At 43.1% G+C, this 22373-nt stretch overlaps 1 protein-coding gene across 3 annotated transcripts in view; it reads right to left on the bottom strand.

The window, feature by feature from the left end:
• The window catches only part of ANO2 (anoctamin 2), a 315904-nt gene that overhangs the window by 117513 nt on the left and 176018 nt on the right, over positions 1-22373 (bottom strand). For all 3 annotated transcript variants that reach the window (XM_040345150.1, XM_040345151.1, XM_040345152.1), the window contains 3 exons: positions 17887-17958; positions 13239-13440; positions 6750-6861 (listed from right to left, as the gene is read on the bottom strand). In XM_040345150.1, coding sequence (XP_040201084.1) covers positions 6750-6861; positions 13239-13440; positions 17887-17958 — 386 coding nt within the window. The remainder of the gene's footprint in view (positions 1-6749; positions 6862-13238; positions 13441-17886; positions 17959-22373) is intronic.

Genomic DNA, 22373 nt, shown 5'->3' on the forward strand with positions numbered 1-22373 from the left:
TGTGACAGGCAGTGGCAGCGGTGGTGGCACCCTTCCCCCCCCCCCCCCCCCCCCGTGCGCGGCTCTCAGCTCTGACATGTTTCCAGAAAAAAACTGGCTCCCCTCCAGTAGGGCGCTCTCCGCTCTGATATGTGTACTGTCTGACCCCTCTCTCTCTCTGACCCCGCTCTCTCTGTAATATAAGGGGGTCCAGTAATGCAGGGTGCTGTGTAATGTAAAGGGGTCCAGAGGTACAAGGGCTGTGTAATGTAAAGGGGTGCAGGGTGCTGTGTAATGTAAAGGAGTCCAGAGGTGCAGGGTGCAGTGTAATGTAAAGGGGTGCAGGGTGCAGTGTAATGTAAAAAAGGTCCAGTGGTGCAGGGTGCTGTGTAATGTAAAGGGGTCCAGAGGTACAAGGGCGGTGTAATGTAAAGGGGTGCAGGGTGCTGTGTAATGTAAAGGAGTCCAGATGTGCAGGGTGCAGTGTAATGTAAAGGGGTGCAGGGTGCAGTGTAATGTAAAAGGGGTCCACTGGTGCAGGATACTGTGTAATGTAAAGGGGTCCAGAATGCAGTGTAATGTAAAAGGGGTCCAGTAGTGCAGGGTGCTGTGTAATGTAAAGGGGTCCAGATGTGCAATGTAATGTAAAGGGGTGCAGTGTAATGTAAAAGAGGTCCAGTGGTGCAGGGTGATGTGTAATGTAAAGGTGTCCAGAGGTGCAGGGTGCCGTGTAATGTAAAGGGGTGCAGAGTGCAGTGTAATGTAAAAGGGGTCCAGTCATGCAGGGTGTTGTGTAATGTAAAGGGGTCCAGTGATGCAGGGTGCTGTGTAATGTAAGGGGGTCCAGTGATGCAGGGTGTTGTGTAATGTAAAGGGGTTCAGTGATGCAGGGTGCTGTGTAATGTAAGAGGGGGTCCAGTGATGCAGGGTGCTGTGTAATGTAAAGGGGTCCAGTGATGCAGGGTGCTGTGTAATGTAAGGGGGTCCAGTGATGCAGGGTGCTGTGTAATGTAAGGGGGTCCAGTGATGCAGGGTGCTGTGTAATGTAAAGAGGTCCAGTGATGCAAGGTGCTGTGTAATGTAAAGGGGTGTGAAATATATATGCATATAAGCATATCATTTTTTTTTGGTGGGGGAGTGGATCTTGGGTGGGAGTTCCCACACTTTTCCCCCCAGGACCCCTGTTGAATACCTTGTGCAACACAGTGAGCAGCGTTTGGGGTCTCAATCAGTCTGAAATGCCCCCTACCCAGTGCTCTATTCAAGAGTGCTCACATTCCCTAAACAACCCTGTGCTCAGCATCAGTCCGGATCTCTGGCGTTATGTCAGCACATTGTATTTTAACCCCAAAAAGATGCAAGCACCGTTTATGCAGCCTGACTGCATTACAAAAGGCTTCAACTGGACTTTAAGGGCAATCTAAAGGCCCGTACACACCATCTGATATTCCGACAATTGTGTGATGGACGTGTTTTGTCGGATAATCCGACCGTCTGTATGCTCAATCCGACTATTGTTGACGGAATTTCTGACAACAAATGTTGGATGTCCATGCTCTCAAACTGTCTGACAACAAATGTGTTCCGTCTAATTATCTGATCATGTGTACACGAATCCATCGGACTAAAATCCAAAGTACAAACATACAAACACGCATGCTCTGAACTAATGCTAACGATCAGACAACATTAGCAAAAGTTGCCCAAAGGGTGGCGCTAAAGAGCTGAAAAACAACGTAGTTTCATCTGTATGAAGAACAAGTTCACAGCCAATGCCCTTCGGACAAAAATCCCCAGATTTGTCCGATGGAAGTCCGATTGTGTGTATGAGGCTTTACTCGTGTGAAGATCTATCTTTCACAGAAGTCCGAGCCTGGGGATATGCCTCAGTTATCCAAACGACCTGCTTCACTAGCCTGAGTCCTGCATATATTCCTATGAGGAATCCACTAGAGGGTGCATGATGCTATTTTGTTGCCTATATTTTCTAAGAAATTATTTTTATTTCACTTTTGCTGGTAAAGTTTGGAGACCCATGAAAAGCTGAGCTTTCAGCCTGTTGAGCCCAGGCTGGGAATATGTGTTATGTCTCTCTTTGGTGGGGTACTAGACAGCAGGGAAGACCAGCCAGATGACACAAGCCTACGGCAATCCCCCATCAAAATGCATACTATCAAACTAAACTCAGACCACAAAGTACCATAGCTCATCAATCAATGTAAAGAAAATACATTAAGCAGCAATATATTTTAATAAACAGTAATGTGGGGTTTGAACCTTATTAACAATGGCGAGCATTCAAACTGACAGCTGTATATCCTTATAACCTGCAGTGGAAAGGGTACACAGCTCTGTGATACATTCCAGTCACCAGCAGGGGGACAGAACAGAAAATGAACTCAACCCATGAAAACTGGTCCCTGCAGGGTCATAAACAATCACTGGACCACTTCTACTGCAATACTTCACATTAATAGTTAACCAGTGACAATGCAGAACTATAAATTGTGCTTTTTTTTCTCAGCCATGTGTTTCCTCTGTCCTCTGTGAGCTCAATCTATTTCAAAACATTGGGCTAGATTCACAGAGAGATACGACGGTGTATCTCCTGATACGCCGTCGTATCTCCGACTTAGGCTGGTCGTATCTATGCGCCTGATTCATAGAATCAGTTACGCATAGATATGCCTAAGATCCGACAGGTGTAACTGTGTTACACCGTCGGATCTTAACTGCAATTTAAAAATGGCCGCGGGGGGCGTTCTTGCTGATTTACACTGAGAAATATGTAAATCAGCGAGATACGGCAATTCACGAACGTACGCGGACCCGACGCAGTGTTGTTACGACGTTTCCGTAGCGGTTTTCCCGGCGTATACTTACCCCTGCTTCTATGAGGCGCAGGCAATGTTAAGTATAGCCGCCGTTCCCGCGTCGATTTTTGTTTTTTTTTACGTCGTTTGCGTACGCCGATTCAGAAACCCGCGCGCCGCAAGTTACGCTCACGCTGAAACCACTGACGTCCTAGCGACGTCAGTGGGAGCAATGCATGCCGGGAAATTTTGCGGACGGCGCATGCTCATTTAAATCGGCGCGGGGATGAGCCTGATTTAAATAGTACACTGCCCCTAGCCGCGGAATTTGAATTCCGCCGGGGGATTTACGATCCGCCGCCGCAAGTTTGGAGGTAAGTGTTTAGTGAATTAGCCACTTGCCTCTCAAACTTGCGGCAGCGGATCTTAAATCACATAGATCACGCGGATCTAAAGATCCGCTGATCTATGTGAATCTAGCCCATAAACTATGAATTTGATATATACATTTTATTTTGTGTAGGGATATTAAGAGCCAGTTCACACAGGGGCAGCACGACTTGCCAATCGACTCGACAAGGCGATCTGCCCACGACTTCAGAGGCAACTTGCAAAATGACTTCTGTATTGAAGTCAATGCAAGTCGCCCTGAAGTCGTCCCAAAGCAGTACAGGAACCTTTTTCTAAGAACAGTTCCTACGTACAGAATGGAGCGTGACTTATCAGGCGGCTAAGTCGCCTGACGAGTCATGACTGTGTGAACCGGCTCTTAATGTAGTTTATTATAGCATAAAAAACAATAAAAAAAACAACAATTAAACTAATCAATAAAGATTAAACAAGTGTTGTAAATAACATTAATGATAGAGAAAACGCAAAAACGTTAATGTTGCTTGCAACATACATACTGGGGTGTATTTACTAAATGCAAATAGACTGTCTACTCTGCAAGTGCAGTTGAACATGTTTTTTTTAAAGTAAATGTTTGCATGTTCTCCCTGTGCCCGTGTGCATTTCCTCCTCCAGTTTCCTCGCACACTCCAAAGACATTTTGGTAGGTTTATTGGTTCCTGTCTAAATTGGCCCTAATATGTGTATGTATGAGCCCTGGTTCACACTGGGTACGATTTGGAACGATTTGAGATGCGATTTGACATGTCAAATCGCATCTCAAATTGGCAGCAATTGCCGGCAATGGCACTGTCCTAATCAGTGCGACGCCGCATCTGCGATTTCAAAAAGTAGTTCCTGTACTACTTTTTGCGATTTCGGGCCGCAATTTACATTAAATTGCGGCCGAAATCGCGACAAAATCGTGGCAAAATCGCAGCCGCGAAATTTTACCGCGATTTTTGAATTCGCAGCAGTGTGAACCTAGGCTGAATGTGAGTTAGGGACCTTAGATTGTAAGTTCCTGGAGGGCAAGGACTGACGTCATTGTACAATATATATGTAAAGCACTGCGTAAATTGGCGGCGCTATATAAGTACCTGTAATAAATAAATAAATAATAAATGTCGTAAACCTTCACTTTGTAAAGAATACCCAATCAGGTGCAAGGACAATTAAAAAAAGCAATTTTGCTTTCACATGATTGGATGAGGGAAATCAGCAGAGCTTTACCACATTTCCTAAGCTCTGGGGAAAATAAGTGCAACTATAACTGCAAAGTGCACAGTCTATTTGCCTTTAGTAAATCAACCCCACAGTATAGTCTTTATTGTATAGAAGAGAGCTATATTTAGAGCGCACACCCTTGTTATCCAAGACCAATATTTATAGCTTTTGATATTTAGCTTGTATTATGATTTTTTTTTTTTTTGCTTTTTGGTCCCAATGATGCCCCCCAAGACAGTGGCTTTTCAATGTTAGGTCATGAAATAAAATTCTTACTGGACTTACCTAAGCGTTGTAGTGCCCACATCCTTCTAATGTTTTATTGACTGCTCAGGGAATATTTGGGATAGAGAAAAGCCTCCAGAAATGTGATACTGACTCCTGCCTTCAGTCTACCCTGGGGTCCAGTGCCCACCAACACATATTAAGACATTCTGTAGGAACATGTGTGTGATGACAGCTTATGCGCCTGTAAATTTTATGATTTACTTTTACCCAGAAGTTTATTTTAATTAATATAATAGTCATCTGCTGTAATTTTATTCCTATCATTATCACTGTATGTATAGAAACACTTATGCCGCGTACAGACGGTTGTTTTTTGTGATGAAAAAAAAACGACGTTTTGAATCATGAAATAAAACAACGTTTTTGAAACTTCATTTTCAAAAACGACGTTGCCTTCACACCATCGTTTTTTCAAAATGCTCTAGCAAAGCGCGGTTACGTTCAGCACTCTTTTCCATTGAAGCTAGCTTCATAACTTGCTTCTGAGCATGCGCGGGGTTTAAAAACGTCGTTTTGAAACGTCGTTTTGCCCACACACTATCATTTTCATTAACACAAAAAACGACGTTTTGAAAAACGACACCAAAAATTTGAGCATGTTCGAATTTTTTTTTTTGTCGTTTTTCAGAAGACATAAAACAAAGTTTTCCCCACACACTGTCATTTTAACTACTACCCCACCGCACCATAGCGAAAATACTGCTACAGCGCGGTGGAGTTATTCCGGGACGACGTCCCTGGGACGTCCTCCCAGAATCCTTCACTCGCGCGCCCCCTGGGGCACGCTCCCGGAATCATCTGTGAGCGCCGGGTCTAGAAGACCCGGCGCATCACAGATCGCGGTAAATCGCCGCTGATAGCGGTGGTTTAACACGTGATCGCTCCGTTAAATGACATGACGCCGGTTCCTCCCTCTCCTCTCTGTACCGATCGGTACAGTGTGAGAGGAGAGGGGGGAGAGCGGCAGCAGCAGCAGCAGCTGCTGTGGGATGGATCTGTGACACATGCAGTCACAGATCCATCCCTCCCTCCCTGTGCAATACTCTGCAATTAACCCCTCATACTCTGCAATACCCCCCATACTCTGCAATTAACCCCTCATACTCTGCAATACCCCCATACCCCCCATACTCTGCAATTAACCCCCCATACTCTGCATTTAACCCCCATACTCTGCATTTAACCCCCCCATACTCTGCAATTAACCCCCCATACTCTGCAATAACCCCCCCATACTCTGCAATAACCCCCCCATACTCTGAAATACCACCCAATACTCCGCAATACCACCCAATACTCCGCAATACCTGCTAATATGACAGAAACAAGATTTTTTTATTTTTTTTTACAGAATTTTCAGTGTTTTTTCTTTTATAGCGCAAAAAATAAAAATCGCAGAGGTGATCAAATACCACCAAAAGAAAGCTCTATTTGTGGGAAAAAAAGGACAAAAATTTCAAATGGGCACAATGTTGTATGACTGAGTAATTGTCATTCAAATTGTGAGAGCACCGAAAGCTGAAAATTGGTCTGGTGAGGAAGGGGGTTTAAGTGCCCAGTGGTCAAGAGGTTAAATGACGTTTTCAAAAACGTCGTTTTTTTTCATCACAAAAAACGACCGTCTGTACGCGGCATTACTGTACGTAGTTCACTTATTTCTTCAAAAGTGAAGCAAATGTGTTTTTTAACCCTGAAAGTTTTAATACTTTAATATTGTGGAGTTCCCTGCCAATTGAAATGAGACTAGAAGTGGGAGTGTCTGCCCTTTAAGCGATGAGAGGGAAGGGAAGTAGATAAGGCTTACAGAAGTAAGAAAACTTTTGATGGGTGTCGCCAAAGTGTTGATGGTCAATAATCCACAAGGGAAGAGGTGGGGCAGTGGCACAGGGTCTGCACCTTCCTTGGGAACATGTGATCACATAACACAGCAATAGTGGGTAGACACGACAACGTGCATTTCTTTACAGTTCATTTGTGAAGATAAAATTAGATGGGGTGTTCAGCTGTTTGGATGGATTTGCATTTTAAAAAATACTGAAACAGATAACTTACCTTCCTTTGAAAAAGGCAACATAGAAAATTGAGGCATAGGAGTTTACAAACTTCAGGAGAAAGGCTTTGAGAATCAACCGTTCTTCGAAGGTTTTTTCTGTTTTAGGTACCTCTGGCAAAAGCACAGGAATGACCCTTTATTAGTGAAAAGCATGGACATATATTGCAACAAGACTGTAGTAAAACAACAGTATATACTTTAGCTTACCTATACACTACCCACTACCAATGCTGCCTACATTTACAGCATTACCAAGCAACTCAAGTTGGACAAATAGGGCAGTAGATAACAGAGGCAAACAAAAAATTAAACCTGCAATGGCAACTAAGGGCCACTTTAATTTTTCTGTTTAACAGAGCTCAGCACACATATAGAATCGATGTGGCCTTTAGCTTCTCAGAGAAAGGCTTGACCAGTGTAAAAAATGCATTCCCCTAATTCACAGTTATTGTCACTTGCCATACCTTTCACCCAGTTATATTTCCTGAAAACCATTTTCCTATGTTTGCTCACAAAATCAGGTAAGATTTACCCTAAATAATGCAAACTGTAAACAGTAATATAAGTACATCTAACATAACATCTAATGAACAGCTAACATAAACATAAACACATAAACATCCCACAATAGTTTAGTAACGACGTGAAGTGGACACAATACTAGCAGATGCAATGGGGAATTATATGATGGGAGAAAGATTGCACGTAAGAGCATGAGACACCAGCATCAGGCTGTTTAAAGCTGATTATAATCTTTTGCTTAGAGTCTCTGGGCCGGATTCACAAAGAGTCAGGCCCCGTACACACGACCAGTTTCCTCGGCAGAATTCAGCTTCCGACCGAGTTTCTGGCTGAATTCTGCCGAGAAACCCGGCCGTGTGTACACTTTCGGCCGAGGAAGCCGACGAGGAGCTCGGCGAGGAAATAGAGAACATGTTCTCTATTTCCTCGTTGTTCTATGGGAGCTCTCGTCCCGCCGAGCTCCTCGGCGGCTTCAGTGCTGAACTGGCCGAGGAACTCGATGTGTTTGGCACGTCGAGTTCCTCGGCCGTGTGTACGAGGCTTTACGCCGGCGTATCAGTAGATACGCCGACGTAACTCCGAATCTAAGCCCGTCGTATGTTTAAGTGTATGCTTAAACTGAGATATACTTAAACATGCCTAAGATACGACGGCCTGCGCCGTCGTATCTTAGGGTGCAATATTTACGCTGGCCACTAGGTGGCGCTTCCATTGAGTTTGGCAGAGAATATGCAAGTGAGTCGTTACGCCGATTCACGAACGTACGCTTGCCCGTCGCAGTAAAGATACGCCGTTTCCGTAAGAGATACGCCGCGTAAAGATAAACATGCCCCCTAGGTGGCGTATCCAATGTTAAGTATGGCCGTCTTTCCCGCGTCGCAATTTGAAAATTTTACGTCGTCGTTTCGTGAATGGGGCTGGACGCCATTTACGTCCACGTCAAAACCAATGACGTCCTTGCGACGTCATTTAAAGCAATTCATGCCAGGATATTTTAGGGACGGCGCATGCGCAGTTCGTTCGGCGCGGGGACGCGCTTCATTTAAATGAAACACGCCCCCTACCCGCCAAATTTGAATTCCGCCGGGTGATTTACGCTACGCCATCGCAACTTTACAGGCAAGTGCTTTGTGAATAAAGCACTTGCCTGATAAACTTGCGGCGGCGTAACGTAAATCAAATACGTTACGCCCGCCCACAAATACGCCCATCTACGTGAATCTGGCCCTCTGAGTCTAGGAGATGGGTTGAAGCAATCAATGCTGGTTTGGGTACAAATGCTCCAAATCTGTATCCAGGCCCTAGGATCCCAGAGTCTGTGGGTTTCTGGGAAGATATGGACCAAATCTGAAGCAAAACCACCCCAAAGGTCCCCCAGGCACACACCTCCCAAAGAATAGATTGCCTTCAAAAGCCAGGGCCCATAGTCAGTAGGTAAGAGGCGACCCTGCAGTTCCCTCCAAAAGCCTCTGTCCCGGTTGGGTCTGTCACAACACTGATTAGTATGAACACATACTGTATGTTCATATACAGTATGTCTATTCCAGATACAAACTTACAATTTATACCACTTAAACAGTATCATTTCAATACTCATCTTAGGTTGTCACAAACATAAGTTGACCATCTATTTTCTTGGGATTGGTGAATTGGCCATATCAGACAAGCGAATAGGTCAATGCATTAAAGTTTAAAGCACAGACAAATTAAGTATTTTAAATGCTAATTTGCAGAGTTTTACTTTTCTATAAACAATTTCTTATTAATTTACAATGTGCTTCTAAACATACTAGTACATTTTACCAGTCAGTTTCCTAGCACAATCCCTGCCATGTCATAAGTGCTGGGAAAATGTCATCCAATGCCCAGGACAAAGATGTCAAAATGTGCACCCCATTCTCAAAATGTGAGGAGAAGGAGAAAGTAAGGGTGGATAAGTACTGCATTTAATATCTTCTGTTCTGCCAGTAATAGAGAGAAATTACTGCTGAGGGGCAGTGTTTGGACGGACTTTAAAGGCAAGACGGGAACAACAGGATTTAGAAAAAATATATATTTATTACAAAAATTACAATAAAAACCATATAGAATGTGCAATAGTGTTGAAAATATCCTCTCGTTTTGACGAGAGGATATTTTCTCAACACTATTGCATATTATATATGGTTTTTATTGTAATTTTTGTAATAAATATATATTTTTTCTAAATCCTGTTTTTCCCCTCTTGTCTTTAAAGTCCGCCCAATCACTGCCCCTCAGCAGTAATTTCTCTCTATTCCTATATTTACAGATGCTGGCAAATGTGAGTGCCTTTTTGTTCCCCTTCTCCCCCTTTTTTTGGTTCTGCCAGTAACATTGGGCTGCCCAACCCCATTTAGTTCTCCATTGGCACAGGACCCATACATGATTAGTTAACTTGCTTTCTTCTGCTGTGCACTGCAATAGCCATCATCAGTCAGAACAACAAAGGAAGCAAGTAATGGAAAATCTTCTCTGTTGGCTCCTGTGTTTATAAATTACAGCAGCAATAGGATGAGCCATCAAGTTCTGTGCATGTACTGTTCTGATGGAGGTCTAGATTGGGGCTGGCGGTACATGGCATTCTTCCCCGCGCCCATATGACAACACTGTGCCCAGGGCAACTTCCCCATCTCCACCCCTCCCCTTTGTCCCATCCATGTATGTCAGTGTCTGCTCTTCTTCTAATGCCGCGTACAGACGATCGGACATTCCGACAACAAAACCGTGGATTTTTTTCCGACGGATATTGGCTCAAACTTGTCTTGCATACGCACGGTCGCACAAATGTTGTCGGAAATTCCAAACACCAAGAACGCGGTCACATACAACAAGTGTGACTGCACTATTAAAGGGAAGTTCAATACCAGTCATGTTAGTAGAAGTTTGGTGAGAGACGATTCACGCTTTTCAGCCTCGTGCTTTTCAGTCCGTTACAGCGTGATGAATGTTAGTTTTTCAAGACCGAGTGCTTCCGTCTCGTACTTTATTCAGAGCATGCGTGGAATTTTGTGCGTCGGAATTGTCCACACACAATTGGAATTTACGAAAACGGATTTTGTGCGTCGGAAAATTTGAGAACCAGCTCTCAAATTTTTATTGTCGGAAATTCCGACAGAAAATGTCCGATGGAGCCTACACATGGTCGGAAATTCCGACAACAAGCTCCCATCGAACATTTGTTTTCGGAAATTCTGAGTGTGTGTGCGCGGCATAAGAGTGTATAATTATTGTTTGTGCTGGCCCAGCTTCCCCTCTACCACCCTACATAAACTTTGGGCCAGATTCTCAGAGCGAGTACGCCGGCGTATCTACTGATACGCCGGCGTACTTTCAAATTTGCTGCGTCGTATCTTTAGTTTGAATCCTCAAACCAAGATACGACGGCTTCTGGCTTCGATCCGACAGGCGTACGGCTTCGTACGCCTTCAGATCGTAGGTGCAATACTTCGGTGCCTGCTGGGTGGAGTTTGGGTCGTTTTCCGCGTCGGGTATGCTAATTAGCTTTTTCCGTCGATCCACGAAGGTACGCGCGGCCGTCACATTCTCTTATGTCGTCGCTAGTCGGCTTTTCCCGGTGTATAGTTAAAGCTGCTATTTTGCGGCGTATAGATAGACTTGCCATGTTAAGTATGACCGTCGTTCCCGCGTCAAAATTTGAAATTTTATTTTTTTCGTAAGTCGTTCGTGAATAGGAAAGGACGTAACTCACGTCTAAGTTCAAAAAATGACGTTGATGCAACGTAATTTCGCGCAAAGCGCGGCGGGAAATTTCAAAACGTAGCATGCGCAGTTCAATCGGCGCGGGGACGCGCTTCATTTAAATGAATCACGCCCCCCTTCCCGCCGATTTGATTTACGCGCCGAGAGATACACTACGCCGCTGTAACTTACGGCGCGAAATCTTCCTGGATTCGACTTAGAGCCAGGTAAGATACGGCGGCGTAGCGTATCTCTGATACGCTGCGCCTTTCTAAATGTATCTGTTTTTAGCAGCTAGTGAAGGATTGAAGATGAATACTACAAAGTGTCCCATAAGTGACAGCTCTGTGTTTGCTGGGGCTGTTGACATCACATCCAAGCAACAGCCTCAGCGCTTCTGAATGTCTACACAAGGGAGAATATTACAGGTAAACAACATGGTTGAACTAAATTCACAGCACGTGTAATCTTAAGGGAAGACCGTTTTTAAAATGAATGATCTAGTGACAGGGTATTTTTAAACTGACACTTCCAGTGTTGAGAACCGAACAATACATACTATAATCTTTGGGTACCTGTGTACATCTTTATAATTACCTGATCTAACTAAAACTAGATGGATCATGTAACAATCTGCTACTGTCTGTGGATGCCCTCGGGTGCCATATGACTAGGTCACCCAATTACCCAGAAATGCTTTGCAATCCATATAAGATCACCTGTTTCCCCTGCAACCCTCAATAGATGAAAACGAGAACAGAGGAACATTATACAGTATGTTGATTTGTATGAGCATACTACTCAGCTATGTGCAAGTAATGCCACAAACGCTTGGATTCCTTCCCCATCAATTTAGTAAGCCTTGTTAATAATAATGTTCTTTGTTTCCAATTAAGGTTAACCTCAGCTGAGTAGTATGCCATGAAAGTAAGGCCGTGTACACACGGGAAAACATGTACCATGAAACCGGTCCGCCGGACCGTTTTCACCGTACATGTCTGCCCGGGGATTTCTGTACGATGGCTGTACTAACCATCGTACAGAAATCCGCGCGTAAACAATACGCGGGGCGTGTCCGCGGTGTCGCCGCGACGATGACGCGGTGTCGCCGCGACGATGACGCGGCGACGTGGGCGGGCCTGCCATTTAAATGCTTCCACGCATGCGTCAAAGTCATTCGACGCATGCGAGGGATGGCGGGCGCTCGGACATGTACGGTAGGTCTGTACAGACGACCGAACATGTCCGAGCGGGCAGGATTCCAGCGGACTGTTTTAAAACAAGTCCAGGAATATGTGTCCGCTGGGAAAAGGCCCGGCGGGCAAATGTTTGCTGGAATCCTGCACGCTCGGGCCTACACACGACCGAACATGTCTGCTGAAACTGGCCCGCAGACCAGTTTCAGCAGACATGTTTGGTCGTCTGTACGGGGCCTTAGGTATAAAGCTACTGTGTTAGCTGCACCATTTTAATGCTGGTTAAGCAAGTACCTGTCAAGCTAGTAATAGTTAGTCACATTCAACTGAACTTTACAAGACACCTGCAGTTATCTAGCATTGGGCCCACCACGGTTACTGAGTTAAAACATAGAGACTTCACCCCTCAGAGACAGCCTGGCCTGACCAGAATCTAGGACCTCTATTTAGCATACCCTACCTGCTGACCCTAGTCCCATTCTCTTGCAGTTATTACCTTTTGTATCACTTGACTCTCCCTTTTAGAGTGTAAGCTCTAAGGAGCAGGGCCCTCTGATTCCTCCTGTATTGAATTTTATTGTAACTGTACTGTCTGCCCTCGTGTTGCACTGCATAAACTGTTGGCACTTTATAAATCCTGTATAATTAATCATAATAATATTAATCTCAAGTCTTATAAGCCCTGCCCAGTTGTGTAAACTACAAAACACCTCCCTCTTCCCATAACATGGGATCGGAGGTTGTCCTCATATATACAGTACAGAGAGTGAGTGTTGTTACCCTAGGACACAAAATTAGTTAGTGGCAGCATCCCCAGGTCACAATAAAGGAAGCACATCTAAGAATTAGTAAGCTGCAATATATTCCAAATACTTAAGACTAAGTCTTTCAAATGACTAAATCTTTATTCTAATTCTAATTCTAATTACTAGAAACTTTATTAGTAGAATTCAAGCCCAGGGGTTACATTCTCTACCTTCCTCCTTCAGAGCACTATATTTGCTACACACTACAGATTACTATTCAATAACAGTTGAGTTATCCACTTACCTATTTCAGTCAGCCATTTTGCGACAGACCCATAAATTTCATCTAATATAAGAATTACGACTAGGTTAATGATAACAGCGGTTGCTGTCACAGTCACACGAACGTTTGCTCTTGTGCTTTCGTTTGTGCTTAATGCCAAGGCTGCTGAAATGGTGATGCGATAAATGATGACTCCAAACACTGCTGAAAATGTTAGTGCAATCTGCAAAGGCAAGAAAAACAGTCAGCTTAAATTGAAAAGATTTATTCTCTAGCTGTTGTGTATATCTATAGTACCCATCTATTAATATGTAATCTCTTCTCCATCATACTAATGAGCTACATATATACTGTTAACCGATTGCCGACCAGCCGCCGCAGTTTTACGGCGGCAGGTCGGCTCTGCTAGGCGAGATCACGTAATATTATGTCATCTCGCCAAGCAGCCAATAGGGGCGCGCACGCACGGCCCCCGCTCGCCCCTGACGCCGACGAGCGTGCCCGGCGGGCGCGATCACCATCGGGCATCCGCGATCGCTCGTTACAGAGCGAGAACCGGGAGCTGTGTGTGTAAACACACAGCTCCCGGTCCTGTCAGGGGGAGAAATGCCTGATTGTCTACAATGTATGAACAGGGATCAGTCATTTCCCCAAGTCAGTCTCCCCCCCTTCAGTTAGAACACACCCTGGGAACATGCTTAACCCCTTCCTCGCCCCCTAGTGTTAACCCCTTCCCTGCCAGTGGCACTTTTATAGTAATCAATGCATTTTTATAGCACTGATCCCTATAAAAATGTCAATGGTCCTAAAAATGTGTCAAAAGTGTCCGAAGTGTCCGCCATAATGTCGCAGTACCGATAAAAATTGCTGATCAACGCCATTACTAGTAAAAAAAAAATATATTAATAAAAATAGCATAAAACTATCCCCTATTTTGTAAACGCTATAATTTTTGCGCAAACAATCAATGCTTATTGCATATTTTTTTTACGAAAAATATGTAGAAGAATACGTATCGGACTAAACTGAGGAAAAAAATGTTTTTATATATATATTTTTGGGGGATATTTATTACAGCAAAAAGTAAAAAATATTCATTTTTTTCAAAATTGTCGCACTATTTTTGTTTATAGCGCAAAAACTAAAAACCGCAGAGATGATCAAATACCACCAAAAGAAAGCTCTATTTGTGGGGAAAAAAGGACGCCAATTTTGTTTGGGAGCCACGTCGCATGACCATGCAATTGTCAGTTAAAGCGACGCAGTGCCGAATTGCAAAAAGTGCTCTGGTCTTTGACCAGCAATATGGTTAAAAGTGGTTAAAGGAACCTATTTAGAAAATAAAAAACAAACCTTTGCTGAAGTGGTTAAGCAAGAAAGCAAGTTAAAAAAAATAATCTTCCCCTCTCCTTTAAAGAGGTTGTAAAGGTAATTTTTTTCCCCTAAATAGCTTCCTTTACCTTAGTGCAGTCCTCCTTCACTTACCTCGTCCTTCGATTTTGCTTTTAAATGTCCTTATTTCTTCTGAGAAATCCTCACTTCCTGTTCTTCTGTCTGTAACTCCACACAGTAATGCAAGGCTTGCTCCCTGGTGTGGAGTGTCATGCTCGCCCCCTCCCTTGGACTACAGGAGAGTCAGGATGCCCACTAACACACAGCTCCTTTCTCTATCTGCAACGTAGAGAGCATCCTGACTCTCCTGTAATCCAAGGGAGGGGGCGAGCACGACACTCCACACCAGGGAGCAAATGTGTATATTGGGTTGAAACTAATGCGCAAAACCACGCTAACTAAGGCAATAAATAAACAAATTTAAAACTAATTGAAGACTAAGCAGCAGCCACAACTAAATAGTGCTCACACACTGATAATATGTTAAAAAAGAGGGGGGTAATGGCGCTTGCTAATAAACAAATAAAATATTGATAGTATGACTCACAGGGATTGTTAGACTTACTATTATACATGGTTAATATATTATATACTAACAATATTTTATTTGTTTATTAGCAAACGCCATTACCCCCCTATTTTTTAACACCAGGGAGAAAGCCTTGCATTACTGTGTGTAGTTACAGACAGAAGAATAGGAAGTGAGGATTTCTCAGAAGAAATAAGGACATTTAAAAGCAAAATGGAAGGATGAGGTAAGTGAAGGAGGACTGCACTAAGGTAAAGGAAGCTATTTAGGGGGGGGGATGTACCTTTACAACCCCTTTAAAGCTAATTTAGAGCTGCCAATGTTTTGCTTTTCCTGGCTCCTTCTTATTCCCTCATCAATAGACTATTATATTTTTTAGAAGAAAACCTTTCCGTTTTCAATACATCCCTTTTTTTGGACTCATCACAAAGTCTCTATTTTCCTCTATGTAATGCAGGCAGATCATGACTGGTTGGGGGGAACAGCAGAGTGCTGTACATACAGTAGCTTCCTGAAAACATCACAGCACCCAGCATCAGTAGTCTTTTAAAGAGCAGTGGGCTGCCTTTTGGAATGAGTTATGCAAATATAAAAATGCCTTCATGAATAGATGTCAGTCTGGAGGAGTGGGCATCCTATATGGTATTTGTGTGCAGACTGCCCTAGGTAACACCCACCTGTGATGTTGAGCCTCCATGATTGAAAGAACTGCAATCCAATGAATAAAAAGGACTAAACAGGGACATTTAGGTTGACGAGGAAAGTGGTAGATGATGCGTGATGTACTCCAGCTAGGAAATGAGGTAGGCTCTACCTGAATTGCTGCAGATCCTAATGCACATTGTGTGAAGCTCACAGTTTACAGTGAAATCAGAAAAGGCAATTTCAGTATAAGAGAGGAGTCTGGGGGCTTGGGGCTGGCTTCTCGATCATGCGATCACCGTGATTGGCAATAAGAGCGATCACATGATCAAGAGCCTGTTTTCAACTACCAACCATGAACAACGACAGGAAACTGTGGGTGACAGCTTGATCACTGTGCTGGAAGCACCAAATGAGCCCACTCCTAGCAGAGATTAATGGGAGTATATATGAACCAGCCTGGCGTTAAAAACCCACCTTGTGGGGACCGCACATATGTGTAGGCTAGTGTCAAGATATTAAGGAGGGAGAATACTTAAAGGGGTTGTAAAGGTTTGTTTTTTTATTTTCTAAATAGGTTCCTTTAACCACTTCATTACTGGGCACTTAAACCCCCTTTGTGCCCAGACTAATTTTCAGCTTTCAGCGCTGACGCATTTTGAATGACAATTGCGCGGTCATACAACACGGTACCCAAATTATATTTTTATCATTTTTTCCCACGAGAGCTTTCTTTTGGTGGTATTTGATCATCTCTGCAATTTTAATTTTTTGCGCTATAAACATAAAAAGACAGAAAATTTAAAAAAAAAAACACAATATTTTTTACTTTTTGTTATAATAATATCCTAATTTTTTAAAAAAATTAAAATTTCCCTCGGTTTAGGCCGATACGTATTCTTCTACATATTTTTGTTAAAAAAAATCGGAATAAGCGTATATTGATTGGTTTGCGCAAAAGTTATAGCGCCTACAAAATAGGGGATAGATTTATGTTTTTTTTTTTTTTTACTAGTAATGGCGGCGATCTGCGATTTTTTTTGTCAGGCCTGCGATATTGCTGCGGACGTATCGAACACTTTTGACACAATTTTGGGACCATTCACATTTATACAGCGATCAGTGCTATAGAAATGCACTAATTACTGTATAAAGGTGACTGGCAGTGAAGGGGTTAACACTAGGGGTGAGGAAGGGGTTAAATGTGTATCCTGGGTGTGTTCTAACTGTGTGGGGGGAGGGGACTGACTGGGGGAGGTGACCGATGCTGTGTCCCTATGTACATCGGTCTCCTCTCTCCCTGACAGGACGTGGAGCTCGTTGTTTACACACAGAGCTCCACATCCCTGCTGTCACCGACGATCGCGGGTACCTGGCGGACATCGCGGCCACCAGGCACACGCATCGGCCCCCGAACAATGCGCAGGGCGCGTTGTTTCCCCGCTGTGCGCCCCCAGTGGAGTGCACGGGGAATGACAACAACAGGACATCCAAAGACGTCCACTCGGCACTTGAGAGCCGCGCTGTGGACGTCTTTCGTCTATAGCGCGGATCTCAAGTGGTTAAGCTAGTAATTAGAAGGGAATTCGAAGGAAAAGGTAAGTGAACCAACAATGCACTAGCTTGAAGGAATCTATTTACAACCCCTTTAATCTACGAAAGTTGCTTTAACTAGGGTGAAAATTTCAAGCTAAAAATAACTCTCCAACGTAAGGGGAAATTCTCTCTTTCCCTTCTGAATTCCCCTCTAGGATACTTGTCAACATGTATCTACATTGGAATATTTCCTCTTATCACCTGTTCTGGTGACACCTGTGGAATAGGATTCCCTATCACTTTCTGCCTCTGTGGCTGTGGTCCTAAGACAAATAGAGAGGGGAAATGTCTCTATAAAAACCCGACAGAGGTTTCTTTACCTCCCTATTCTATCCAAAACTATAGAAAATAAACATTTTGACTAAACTTTAATTTCACCTTGTCATGGCTCACATCACAGTTGTATGTTATAACAGAGAGATTATACTTTACTTTAAAGAAAGTGCCACAAAATAAAATGTGTCTCTCTGTTAAGTTAGAACATTAGAAGCTCATAAAAATTTTACCTACCATAAATAAAATAGCTCCAAAATTAACCAAATAGGCAGGAATTCGGTCCTTCCATGTCAATTTCTCTTTCTTCTAAAATATACATAAATAAAGTAGTATTAGAAAGAGCTTAACACAAATAATACATACAAGAAAATAAATTGTAAACCCTAATTTGCTGGTGGCTGACAATAGCAGTGTCAGCGTGAGCAGCTTGTAGTCTCCACTGGGGAAGTGTGTAACAAGGTGTCACTGCTAGAGAACAATAGAGATGATAGAAAGTGCCAACATAAGGACTGTCATGGCAGAATCACCAGGTATTATCATAATGAAAACTGCAAATTCATAAATATTGAAAAATATTTTTGACATTGCATTTAGATATTAAACCCTATTTAGTGATTGGATTTAAATATACCATATTTATCGGCGTACACCGCGCACTTTTTTGCCCTGAAAATCAGGGCAAAATCATGGGTGCACGATATACGCCGATACCCGCGCCGAGTTTGAACCACTGCGCCGGCATATACCGAGCGCAGTACACTCAGGTATAGTCGGGCAGGCTCGGCTCCTCTCGCGCTCACGTCCTGGACGTACAGGACGCACAGGACGTGACCGCGAGAGGAGTCGAGCCTGCCCGACTATACCCGAGTGTACTGCGCTCAGTATATGCCGGCGCAGTGGTTCAAACTCAGCGCGGGAAGCAGGGATTGAGCGGGGAGGACACCACAGAAGGACGCCGGACCTGACGAGGAGGACACCACCGAAGCCGCAGACGGACGCCGGACCCGACGAGGCCGCTGATGGACGCCGCGCAAGACACCAAAACTGTAAGTACTAAAAAAAAATTTTACAGGAATGCGGGTCCACTTTAGGGGTGCGCGCTATACGCCGGAGCGCGCAATACCCCAATAAATACGGTACTTTAAAGCTCAACTCTTGAAAAAAATATATATTTTTGGCCACTTTGGCTGTGTAAAAATAATTTACCTCTGATCATGGGTGTCCTCTCTCCAATCACAGAAAGCCCTTTATTCAGTGAAAAGAATACAAGGATTTTTCCTGAATGGAGGAGGTTTACAATGAGCGGCCTTCTGTAATCTGCAGGGACTACAACTTGCACACTGGATGTTCAATGCTTACAGTAACGTGGAGACTAAACAGTTTTACCAAACAGAACAGCTGCCAAACATAGGACAGACATAGTTACTGTACATAGTTATTCTGATTGAAAAAAAGCCACAAGTCCATCTAGTACAACCAATCAATAGAGGTAACATTAATAGAGGTAACCTATTTTTGAATTGCAAATGGCCCAAATCTGTTTTCTTTTCCCAGAGCTAAGCTTTAATAAACAGTTAAAATTAATATACAGGAACTATTTTGCCATCTCAAAGAATTAGTAATTGTGAATTACTTTGTGCGATGTGTGTACCCCTTCCAAACAGCACAACAGAATCCTTAAACTGGCCCTGGATGACATACTGGGGTTACTTACTAAAGCTGGAGAGTGCAAAATCTTGTGCAACTCTGAATATAAACCAATCAGCTTCCAGGTTTCATTGCCAAAGCTTAATTGAACAAGCTGCAGTTAGAAGCTGATTGGCTACTATGCACCAGATTCTGAGTGCACCAGTTTTTTTTTTTTTTCTTTGTAAATGACTTTTACTACGTTTCATGACATACAAACAACAATAACCTGCATAGAGCGGAAACAACCACTGGTTACAGAGTAAAAAAAACTACCAGTGTAAAACAACAAGAGGCATAGAAAAACAACAAAAACAGTGAGTAGGCAAAAAAAAAAAAAGTGCACCAGTTTTAGTAAATCTACCCCATTTTCTTTTGACCAGTCAGTGGTATGTACAAAAAATAAATTAAGAGATTCCTCTATCCAGTGCACAAGCGAGGTGGATGAATGAATCCTCTTCGTTAGGACATTATATTCTGACAGCAGGACTCACTAATCTCCAGAATACACTGATCAGTGACTGCAGCCTCTGATCAAGAAACATTTTCAAACATTTCCATTTGGCAGAAGTCATTCTAACAATCGGATAGGAAGTTGCAAACGGATAGAAATGTGACCAGTCCCTGCTGAACCGGCCGAATTTCGATTAAACTATGGTTAGCTTTAACCCCATAGGAAATTTCCATTACTTTGTTATGCAGGTCTTTTGACTGTTCTTTTCTACCTCCTCATAGCTCAGTGCCTCTCCTGCTTAGTGCATCCATGTGAGAGCTAGCAAACTCATTGACTATTTATACAAATACAATAATTGTGATTTAAAAAGCCACAAATATGGGAAATTAACCTTTATTTGCCATTTTAACCTGTGTGTGCCACCTTCTGTGTCTGTACCAAGGTCAAATATTCCAGGGTATGTAAACTTGTTATCAGGGCCATTTGGGTGATTACTGTTATCATTATGATTTAAAAAGAATCCAAAAAACTATGTGATAATAAATGGCTTCATGTGATTGCTGTCCTTAAATAAAAGACAGTTTTTTGGCATGATCAGTCATATTTTCATTATTAATGCCAACATTTCTCAAAGTGCAAACTTTTGAGCACGACTGTATGTGTGTGATACCTTTACTACTGTTTATGTAGTTTGATTTAGCTCAAACAAAGCCACCTTTACCTGGGGTTCTTTGATACAAGTGTAGCACCCCTTTACTTTCAGAAAGGACTCTATGTTAAATTTAGTGGGGGAATGAGAGAGTTATGTTGCTCTCATTCTTGATTTTGAAAATTTGGCTGTCGCCAAATATGGATTGTTTTGTGGGTCAGTCTGCGTTCCAGGGATGCAGTTCCATCTCTGGGCGGCAGGTGGCGCCAGAGGGGTCCAGGCGGAGCCGCTTCTCCCCAGCAGCCAATTGAAGAAGTTTTCCCTCGCGGGGCATGCTGGGGAGGGGTATTTCTGTGGCGGAGGCCGTTGTTCTGGGTTCTTCGCAGGTTCCTGGTTCCAGGTGCGGCACCTACCTTTAGGGTGTGCGCACATCACAGGCCCCACCACTATGGCCTTCCAGGCCTGGGGTCGCGTGCTACGCGGAGTTCCTGGCCTGGAGCAACTGATGCTACCATGGGGCCCCAGTGACTTACTGGGTCCCCACCTTTATTGAGAAGATCCCAGGCTGTATGCTATTCGGCGGGGGATCGGCTTGAGGAGAACCCAGAGGCAGGTTATACAAAAGGGCTTGAACGAACCATCGGGGATCTGGTGACCGGACATTGACAGATACATTCACACTGTCAACCAGTGACCCTGACATGATTTACTGGGAGGATTTGCTCTATCATTCTGCTGTTTTTCGCTGCTTCGTCGAATCTTCGCCGTTCACGTTGAATGGTCTACCCCAACACTGTCTCTATATTTTCTCTCTATGTCCAATCTTTCCTCTCTATGTAGAATAATCTTGGACTAATAGAGTTAAGGTTAGGCACATTCGACCACAGGTTTGATAGAAACAGATTGCTATTGTCAGCGTCATGTCGAATCTTCTATCTATATCGAACTGTTGTAGCAACGAAAATAAAGCATTTTTTTATGTCGGATCTTTCAGATTTCGGATTCTGCACGTTCGTTTTCATTTGTTAAAACGATAGCGAAAATACCCGGAATTCGGCGAAAATGCATTCGGACGAAAACGAATGCACATGTCTATCCTCCACACACAATTGCTCACAGTACACAACCTATAACTAAAATATCACTTCTGCCTGGACCCTTTCAAATATTGTTCAATGAAAATATTTTGCATTCTTTTTTATAGTCCTATTTCCTAGCTCTCATATCTCACAACCAAAAATATAAGTAAAACCAGAAATGATTCATACTCTCAATGTCAATAAAAATTCATTGGCGTACAGCTAATGATGGTAAAATTAGCAGCAGATCATGCATATGGACATTATAAGTCATATTTTTAATGTGCGAAGATATTAAACAAAAATGTTTCCACGGAATGTGATTTTATGACGAATCCCATGTTCATTTTATCATTAGAAAGATATTTTTGTTTACAACTTTGCAGATGCTGCACACGTGGGCTCCATAGCCAGCATGTCATAAGTGATCCAGAAACTCAATTTTACCAGCAGAATAAGAGAATGGCAGTGAAAAAGTGTGTATTTTGGGCCTATAACATTACCATTTGTCAATAATTGTCAATGTCCAGTACATTTTTTGGAAAGGGGTGATTTTCAGCAACAAAATAACTTTAGCTACATATAAGGCCAGTGTTTTGGGGTTTTGTTTGCAAATACAATTTTTTTGCATTTACATATGCAGTGTTTCTCAATTCCAGTCCTCAGGCCCCCCCAACAGGTCAGGTTTTCAGGATTTCCCTCAGATGAAAAGGCTGTGGTGATTACTAAGGCAGTGAAACTGATCAAATCACCTGTGCAAAATAATGGAAATCCTGAAAACCTGACCTGTTGGGGGGGCCTGAGGACTGGAATTGAGAAACACTGGTTTAGGGGAACACAAGAGCCGTTTGCA

This window comes from Rana temporaria, chromosome 3, assembly GCF_905171775.1.
Source record: "Rana temporaria chromosome 3, aRanTem1.1, whole genome shotgun sequence".
Lineage (NCBI taxonomy): Eukaryota > Metazoa > Chordata > Amphibia > Anura > Ranidae > Rana > Rana temporaria.